General features: G+C 37.6%; 1 protein-coding gene across 1 annotated transcript; it reads left to right on the forward strand.

Annotated features, from left to right (window-relative positions):
* Positions 1-2,939: 2,939 nt before the first annotated feature.
* Positions 2,940-4,314, forward strand: LOC145046440 (uncharacterized). The gene is made up of 3 exons (XM_078994727.1): positions 2,940-3,810; positions 3,880-4,078; positions 4,278-4,314. Exons 1-3 carry the CDS (start codon positions 2,940-2,942, stop codon positions 4,312-4,314), a joined length of 1,107 nt encoding a protein of 368 aa, XP_078850853.1.
* Positions 4,315-10,397: the final 6,083 nt, after the last annotated feature.

The raw sequence follows: 10,397 nt of genomic DNA on the forward strand, positions 1-10,397 counted from the left end.
AAACTTGTTGTTATCTATTCCTAAGCAATATCCCATAACTCCTAAGAAGTAGCTCAAGAATCCGATTTTCAAACTACGCGATAGAAATCCATCTATGCGATCAGATTCAGCATATTCTTTTTTTTAAGTTCCTTTACTTTTTTTCTTTGATTCTTAAAACATTACCATGTGACCCAGTCACATCATGTAATAAGAATCTCAGAATAGAAACTTAGCAGAGTTAGATATTGGACTTTACCTGAAGTAGAGTCAAACTTATTGACTTTAACATCCTTAGGTAAATTTGGCAGCTTCGCAACTAATGACCCTTCCTTTGGCAATATAAACATATGGACCCTTTGATAATGGTACACAGGACTATTACAGACTTAGCCTTTTCTCTTTACCATTTGGTCAACCTAGTTGACTATGGTCAATCCCTTTCCTTGGGAAGAGAATGCTTTTTCTGTATTTCCAGTGTCACCATTGTCAATGTCCATAAAGTTTTAGGAAGTTGATCTTAGCAAATAGATAAGATCATTAAGGGTCTTGTCATAGTCTGTTTCATAGGTGTTCCAAAAGAACTCACTATGTGACTTAGAAAGTAGTTGAACCACCAACTTTCTCAAGACTTTGACACCCAACTCTCCCGACTTGTCAATATGTGACTACATCTCCAAGATGTGACCACACCTAGACCTTTACTTGCCAATAGGGCTCGAGTGACTTTAAACTTTTCAAGAACTTGTGGGGTAGGGAGAATAATTGGAGGAGGTGAAAGAAGTATGATTTCCATTGGAATATCATCTTCATTTAGGAAAGCTAGTTTCAGGAGATTTGGGAAGATCATAAATGTCTAAACCAGACATGTTTTGGGAGGTATTCAAGATAGTTGATCTTAAAGTCCTTAATATGACACCCAATATGAAATATTAAGGCTAGGACCCAACAAACTATTTTATAACTTAGAAGAGGTATGCCGTAATCCAAGCTATAAAACAATTTGAAGGTAGGTGAATGACGATTCACCAATTTCCACCAAGATAAACGAAATGTATTATTAGGTTTTAATTGGATTTGAAACTCCTAGATCTTTTGAGATTCATTGAACTGTTCAATGGCATGTTTCAATCTCGAGTGTGCCCCTCAGGTTTTGTGACTGGGATGCCGAGGATCACAAAACAAGGTGTGAAGTAACCATGCAAATTACTTGGTACCCTTAAGTGTTTATCCCTCAATCGATGTGCCGGTTAACCACACACGCTCCATCGATACTATGATAAACATTAAGTTACCCTTTGCCTACCTTGTTAAATACGAGTTAGTGTGCCGGTTAACCACACACGCTCCACTAACCGACTTAAACAAAGTGCAGAGTGTAATTTCATGGATTAGCACCTTATTCACATTTTCCTAAGTAACTAAGATTGGGTATTTATAAAAGGTTTAGTTACTTAGTACTTATCATTAATACTTTTAATGAAGGGAGAATTATAGTCCTATCAAACCCGTTCGGCTAACGACCCTCCACCAGTCAAGCAAGCGGTGGGTGAGAGTAGACACCCATTAAGTTGCCATTTTATAGGCAACAAACTTATACCCACCTTATAGACCGGTTTCGTGAATGAGGCGTACTAGCGGTAAGACCGACTTTACTCTTATACATATATATATTATTAACTTATAATATTATAAAGTATAAGGATTGAATTTTAACTTTTAAAATTCTAAGGGCTAACTTGGAATTAAAGTATTCATAAGTGAACACTTTACAAATTCCAAAACTTGAGGGCAAGTTTTGAAACTGTTCAAAACTAATTAATTCCATAACTTATATGTTTAAAGTAGTTTTAATCCAAAAACTCTTCAAGTTCCATAACTTAAGGACAAGTTATGGAAGACTTTAAACCAGTGTTGTAAAAATCGGCCTAGGCGCTTGGCGGAGGTAAACTGTATAGGATTTTTGATAGGCGTTGGAATTAATCGGAATCGTTCAACGACGGTCAAAGGCGGAAAATGGCGGTCTAGGCGGTCAAAATAGGTCAACATAAGTCAACTAAAAAAAGTCAAAATTAAACCTTTTTTCTTAACCTAATCGACTAAAAGAAATACAGCTTCATCTTGTTTTTTTTTGCGCCTCATTCATCTCGTTCTCTTCTCCAGCGATCGACTACAACATTCTCCATCAGACTCCGGCGACAAGGGTTTAGCGATTCCGGCTACAACATTCACCATCGGACTCCGACACATGGGACGACGACGTATCGCAGATTCGCACTCGCAGGTTTGTTTCTGATTTTTGCGATTTAATTGTTATTCAACGACGCATCGCATATTCGCACAACATTCACCATCGTGATTTCTAATCATCGCTGCAACGTATTCCGACCACACGTTCGAGTCCAAACAATTCAATCTGTCGATTCCGGATTCGGGATTTCTCACAATCGACTTTGACCAGCTGTCATCGGTAAGTTTTTCCCTTGGTTTCGGTTTTTCATTCCAGTTTTTGTTTGCTTACGAACATAAGAATATACAAGTTGCACAATGGTCCAACTATTTTGGTTTGGGTTTTCCTTTCCTGTGTTTTGATTTTTGCCCCTGTTTCATAAGTGATCATACAAGCTGGACCATTTTGCCCCTGTTTCAATCCTAATTTTTGCCCATGTTTCATTCCATCTTTTTCATGCCTGTTTCATTCCTGTTTCATTCCAGATTACAATTATTTTCTGCCCATGTCTAATTACCATTTCTTTCAAAATTTCACAGATTAAAGGTTGTTAACGGCATCTAAAAATTCAACTATACAATCATTGGATTCAACAGCTACTGGTTTAAAGAGGAATTCAAATGATATTGCTTGGGAATTTGCTATTTTCCCAGATCCTACAAACTTGGATAAATTGAAGTGTACATTGTGTGGAAAAGTTTATAGTGGGGGGGGGGGGGGGGCTTCAAGAATGAAACAACATATTGCTCATGTGAAAGGAAATGTAGCTCCATGTCAAAAGTCTACCAAAGATGATCAGTTGAGATGTCGAGATGCTATCAATGAAGGAAAGTTAAAAAAGAAGGGAAAACAAGCACATGATGAAGCGTTAAGATCGGAGGTGAGATTTGATACTAATGAAAACATTAGTATAGACACGGATGAAATAGAGAATAATTTTGGGAGCTTGAGGGAACCATATGTTATAGGCCCGATGGATAACTTTGCAAACAGATTAAACCCCGAAGAATCTTTGAAGTCGGGAAAAGGCAAAAAAGTTGATATTAACAATGCTATTCGAAAAGAAAGAATATCAACTGTGAAAAGTTTCATTGGTAGGTGGGCATATGAGTGTGCAATTCCTTTTCATGCCTTCGAAAAGGATAGCTTTAAAATGATGGTGGAGGTAATCGGCCAATATGGAACCGGGCTTCCAACTCCTACTAGGTATGAGTTGAGTAACACAATTTTAAAAAAAGAAGTTGAAAGAACAAAAAATTTAGTGAAAAAAAATGAAGAAGAATGGAAACAAGATGGATGCTCGATTATGACGGATGCTTGGTCTGATAGAAAGAGGAGGAGCATTATGAATTTATGTGTCAATTCAAAGATAGGTACCGTTTTTTTATCTTCAAAAGAATGTTCGGATGAAGCACATACAAGTCAACATATATATGAGTATGTGGAATCTTGCATTCAAGAAGTTGGTCCCGAACATGTTGTTCAAATAGTAACCGATAATGCCACGAATAACATGGGAGCCGCAAAGTTGCTAAAAGAGAAAAGACCAAAGATTTTCTGGACATCATGTGCGACACATACCATAAACCTTATGCTTGAAAGTATTTGTAATTTTATTTATTGTGTTTTATAATTCTATTTGTGTTTTTAATCGTGATTATTTTTTGAAGGTATTGGTGGGCTTCCAAGGTTCAAGAAAGTCTTAGATCAAGCAAAGCAACTAACCATCTTCATTTATGCCCACCACAAAACGTTAGCTATGATGAGAAAATTCACTAACAAAAGGGATATCATCCGACCGGGTGTCACGAGATTTGCTTCCGCCTATCTAACATTACAAAGTTTGTCTGAAAAAAAAGAGCAACTAAGGCATATGTTCTCTAGCAACGAATGGGAAGAATGTAAATTTTCAAATGCAGTTAAAGGGAGATCTAGTCATACATTGGTGACAGGTTCCACATTTTGGGCGGGTGTGGCACTTTGCTTAAAGGTGTTTTCCCCTTTGGTGAAAGTTCTTCGTATGGTTGATGCGGATTGGAAGCCCTCGATGGGTTTTGTTTATGGTGAGATTAAAAAAGCAAAAAAAGAAATCATTGATGCTTTAGGCAGTAACAAAAAAGCATATGAGCCTATCATAAATATCATATCAAAGAAAATGAAAGGTAGACTAGATTCAAAATTGCATTTGACGGCTTATCTTCTAAATCCTTATTATCATTATAAGGATCCACAACTCCAACATGATCCCGAAGTAATGCATGCGGTTCTTGAGTTTTTTGATACATTATTTGCCGGAGATTTAGAGATGCAAAAGCAAGTCGTGACTATTGAGTTGCCAAAGTACAAGAAAAAAATGGATAGATTTGGTCGGGAACTTGCAGTTAAAGCATGTGAAGTTAATGACGGTGACTATGATCCGGGTAAAACATTTTACTTTTGTTTAATTATTTTATAAAAATTCATATTTATCAATTTATGAATCTAATAATGTGATTTATGTTTAAAAATCATAGCAACTTGGTGGGGTACGTTTGGTGGAGCAACTCCTCATTTGACAAAGATTGCAATAAGAATTCTTTCTTTGACTAGTAGTTCATCTGGATGTGAAAGGAATTGGAGCACCTTTGAAGGGGTTAGAATTCAAACTTCAAATTTAAGCAATTTATTTAAATTATAATTTTATATCATAATATTGTATATTTTTTACCATTTTTTTTTATGTTTGTAGATTCACACGAAGAAAAGAAATAGGTTGGATGCAAGTAAAATGAACAATCTTGTTTATGTCCAATTTAATGCTAATTTGATGGAAAAAAACAAAAAGAGAAAAGAAAGGAATATGGAAGTGTTATTAGCTAATGATAGTCACACGGCTCAAGAATGGATTGTTGATTGTGGTGATTGTGATGAAGATGGAGTTGGCATAGTTGGTGATGGTCAAGGAACCGATGAACTCGGACAAAGTTCAAGAACAAGAGAACTTTTAGATGAAGATTTTGCGTCAGGTAGTGAGGAGGAAGTATTTGAAGAAGTTGATTATGAATCGGATGGAGTTCACATCATGGAAGAATGCGGAGATAAAGAGTAGAAGCCTGTGAACAATCAAAAGTTTGATCTTATAAAAGTTATTTTGGACTTTGTATGATGCTTTATGACCTGAATATGTAAACGTTTATGAATATTTACTTACTTTGGACATGTATTGTTTTATGACTTGAATATGTAAACGTTTATGGATATTTACATGTTTTGTTAGTATTTTTTTTAGAGATAATCATATGATATAGGTAATATTTAAGTTTTTTTTTTTACAATTAAGGGTCCCCGCCTAGGCGGCGATTAATCCCCGCCTAGACCGATTAATCGCTTGACCCCAGTTGACCGCCGAGGTACCGCCGAGCAATTTTTACAACCTTGCTTTAAACTAATAAAAGAATTAACTTTTCTTTATTTTATAACTTATGGATTTAATTATGGTTACATATTTTATTTATTTATTAATGAAGTGACTCTTGAACCTCCATAACTTAAGGACAAGACTCTTCATCTTTTGTAACCATTGCCAACTTTTATGAGTTTTATGAAACTTAAATGTGACTTTTCATATAACTTGAGGACAAGTTACAAAAACACATTTTAGAATCAACTCTTAGATTAATTTGGATTGAAAACAACTATTTCATTCAACTTTTCTATTAATCTAAGCAACTCATAAGAACAAGATAATTCAAATCAAACTTTTTCATGTAATTAGTCTAACCTTTAAACTAATACAAAACATGAATCTATTGACAATTATCTTTGAAAATGGATTAGCATGAACATTACCACATTAAAAAACAAGTTTATAAGTTCAAAAACAACTTAGGGTAATGTTCCTAGTCCATTTCTAGCCAAAAACCTCGAAAATATGCTGTCTGGGGTCCAACTCGTCGAGTGCACGAACACAACTCGGCGAGTTGGATGCATTTTGCCTTGGACTCGTCGAGTCCCTTCATGGACTCAGCGAGTCTGCTGGGCTGACAGCACCAATTTCGATTTTTCAGCTTCTATTGCAAGTATAACAAGAAAACAAGCCTAGGCTCTGATACCAGTGTTGGGTTATGAGCATTCTAACACTCCTAAGTGTACATGCAACCCTAAATACCTTGGATCTATGTTTTCTCTATTATACATACAAATATGAACATCCAAGGTATTATCCTAATCTAGCATACAAAACTATCAATATAACAAGATAGAATACATACCTCTTTGATGTAGAATGGCTTCATGAAGCTTGAGTGCCTAGTGCCCCAAGTGTGACACCTCAAATGGTTCACACAACACCAAATACACTTGGAATAACTTGAGAGAATTCTACACTTCATGAAATCGGCTAGCCCTTTCTTAGTCTCTTACTAGTGGCCGATTTTCCTCAAGAATAAGATGCTTATTTAGTTATACAATTAGGGTAAACCCTAATTGTCATGACTTTCCATTTCCTTAGATCCATGGGTTCAAATACACCATGGAGCATCCATGGAGCATCATATGGGTTTTGGCCCAACTAGATAATCCATGGAGCATTAGCCCACTATACAAGTATGGATGATTTACACAATCAACCCATATATTTAATTAGTCTTCTTTTGATCACTTAATTAATCCTAGATTAATTCTTGATCAATACTAATTAAATAATCTCATTATTCTTATTATTAATATACTAGAACTTATAATATATTAATAACCGTAAGTGTCTTATTTCTCTCATTATAGTCTATCCAAGTGCATGATGCCATGCAACCCAAATGGACCATGCCGGGTCGGGTCAAGTCTTACCAATTATAGTTATGGACTTAGACATTAATCCAACAGTTTTGTTCTCTTTCCAAGCCGATGTAGGATCAGGTGCAACCCACCTTACTTGTAACATCCCAAAAATACAGGCTAAAATAAATTATTTTTAAATAAGTCATTATAAAACCAATAGTGTAATAAAACATTTGTAATATCATGTCATGTCAAAACCAAAGTAGAAATAATTAAACATGTTATCATAAAACAATATCAGAGTGTAATCCCAAAGATCCCATGTGCGGAAAACCATAGTATGATGCGCTGCGATCAAGCCGGCTCCTTTCCTTTAGACACGAAGTACCTGAAACCAAAACTGAAAATCGTAAGCACGAAGCTTAGTGAGTTCCCCCATCATACCACATACCATATAATCACATAACATACATATATTGTCAGGCATATCTGGGTGCCCGACCTACCCCTTCGGTCCTCTCGACCGGATACTGACTAGCATATCTGGGTGCTGGTCTCCCCTTCGGTCCTCTCGACCGGATACTGGGGAATATTTCACCCCTACCACTACCACATAACACGTATCACATAATATATTGAACATGGCTGGGCTTGACTGCCCCTTCGGCCCTATCGACCGGTAACCTGGGGACTATCTCCCCTACTATCACTAGCAAATAACATCATATCATACAAACACATAAATATAACACAGGTAGTAGCAACCCTAGATGAATATCACAAAGACAATCATCTAATCATATACTTCCTACTAGTGGGCCGGCATTGTGGCCTTAGACCCACTACTACTAGAAGGTAACTCACCTCACACTACTGAAGTCCTGAAGACAAAATCCCACACTTGCTGAAGTCTCACAGACTCAACCCCAGCTGCTGGATGACAGATTCCTGAACTGTCAACACCAAAATAACACCCAATTAATAATTGGGTCCCAACGCATAACCATAAATACATACTTGGATAATTATTACATTACCCTAAGATTTGCTTTATTCAAGTACAAGGCCCAAACCATAGGCCCAATGCGAACTAGGAATCGAAGCCCAACATATGGCCCAACATAATACAATCATTAAGGCCCAACTATGGTCCATCTATGGCCCAATTTTCCAAATTGGGCCCAACCCCTTACATGGGACTTACCCTAGGCCCATTAAATTATTTTAGCCCATATAATTATTCTTGGATGGCCCATTAATAATCCAATTATTAAGGCCCAATAGAAAGGCCCAACAATAAACCCAAGTGAAGTTAGGGTTTCACATAAAATGCCGATTAGGGTTAAGTTTCCTACTTAACCCATTAAGGAATTGTTCCTCTAAGGACTTAATCCATTAAGTCCATTATTCTTTTAAATAAGTCATATGGTGTGATTGGGCTTAATCACACAATTTCATTCCAATGGCCCAAATGTGGGTCTCGATAAGTCCAAGCGCATAATCCCAAATAAGAGTTTTCACATGAAATGATGATTAAGGTTCAGTGTTTCCTTCTTAACCCATTAAGGACTTAATCCATTAAGTCCATTATTCCCTACGCTAGTTTGCCAATGATTATTAATTACGGTTTAAGATTTAATAATTAATTCTCGTGTGCGTCCCAAGCAATTTCCACAAATTAGGGTTTTATTGGCATTATGGTGTTCCAATCCAAATATTAGCCCATTTATCAATTTGTTGGCCTTTTATGACAATTAGGGCTTTATTGGGCCTAATAAGCCCACTAAAATCTTATTAAGCCCATTAGGGTTTTATTGGGTCCATTAGAATCCCTTAAGCTTCGTTAGGCCCAATAGGGTTTCAAGGCCCATTAGGGTTTTAGTCCCTTGTCCAATCATCCAAACGAGTCCAAACACCATCAAAGCACACCACCACCCGACACGGCGGCCGGTAGCGGCAGGAGGCGACAGCCACCACCTTACGGTGGTGGTTTTGAATTCCTTTCTCATTATTCCAAGTTGTGATTTACAATATACAATGCTAAATATCAAAATAACACACTAAACAAATACACATGCAGCCACCTTGTGGTGGCCGGCGGCGGCAGATGGTGGCAGCCACCACCCTATGGTGGTGGTAATGCCTTTTCTGAGGATTCCTGCCATACACCCACGCACACATCGACTGAAACATGCACTTCTTCATTCCTTTACTCGGAGAGGGAAGCCAACCACCCACTTTGTGGCATAAGGCAACGGTAGCAAGGTGATAGCCGCCATGGCGGCTGCTATAGTGGTTCCCACGCTTTTCTGGCCAATAGCAAGTAGGCATACAAGGAAACTCACCCCAACTCGACAGGTGATAACCCACACAAACTCGATAGCCCTTTGGGGTGGCGACCACGACCGGAGCAACAGAAGCACGCCCTTGGCGGCGGATGGAGCGGAAGGGAAAAGAAAAGAACAGTAGCAGCAAGACAAGTTCCGAAACAGGTAGCGGTTACAGGCCATCTCCGGCCATACACGACGTAACTGCCATGGCCTTCTTCAACGAAGCAGTAGGCGATGACGAGAACTATCGAGCCTGGTGATGCCCTCGGTTGTTGAGAGGCTTCTATGGTGACGGCGGCGATCGGAATCGATGGAGATGGTTGGTGCAACGTCGATGAGGGTGAAGGAGAGTGTAGAGGAAGTTGGCGGCTATACAATGAGGCTAGGGTTAGGTACCGGGGTTGACGGGTTTATATACCCTGATCCCCATAACTTCTTTTCAAAATTCCAAGTTTAGCCCCTCCATCCAGAAATCATTACAATGTAAATCCCATATTTACCTTTTAAACCCCAACATTAAAATCCATTGCAACCTAGGTACAAAACTTACCAAACAGCCCCCTATATCTTAATTATGACATAATCACCCTATATCTTAATTAGATTTCGTCCTTGAAATCACCAATCTCAACCATGAAAAATGAAATAGGCATTAGGTTTTAATTGGTTTGAAACTCCTAGATATTTTGAGATTCATTGAACTTTTCAATGGCATGTTTAAATCTCGGTTGTGCCCTCTCAAGTTTGTGACTGGGATGCCGATGATCACAAAAAAGGTGTGAATAACCATGCAAATTAACTTGGTACCCTTAATTTTTATCACCTAATCGATGTGTCGGTTACCCACACGTGCTCCACCGATCTATGATAAACATTAAGTCACACCTTACAGACCGACTTCGTGAATGAGGCCTACTAACGGTAAGACTGACTTTGTTCATATACATATATATAATTATTAACTATTAATATTATAATAGTAAAAGGGTTGAATTTTAAACTTCTAAAATTCTAGGGTTGGAATTAAAGTATACATGGGGGGTAACTTTACAAATTTCAAAACTTGAGGGCAAGTTTTGAACAATTCAAAAACTTTTGATTTC

Source organism: Lactuca saligna, chromosome 5 (genome assembly GCF_052625555.1).
Source record: "Lactuca saligna cultivar CGN05327 chromosome 5, ASM5262555v1, whole genome shotgun sequence".
NCBI classification, from domain to species: Eukaryota; Viridiplantae; Streptophyta; class Magnoliopsida; order Asterales; family Asteraceae; genus Lactuca; species Lactuca saligna.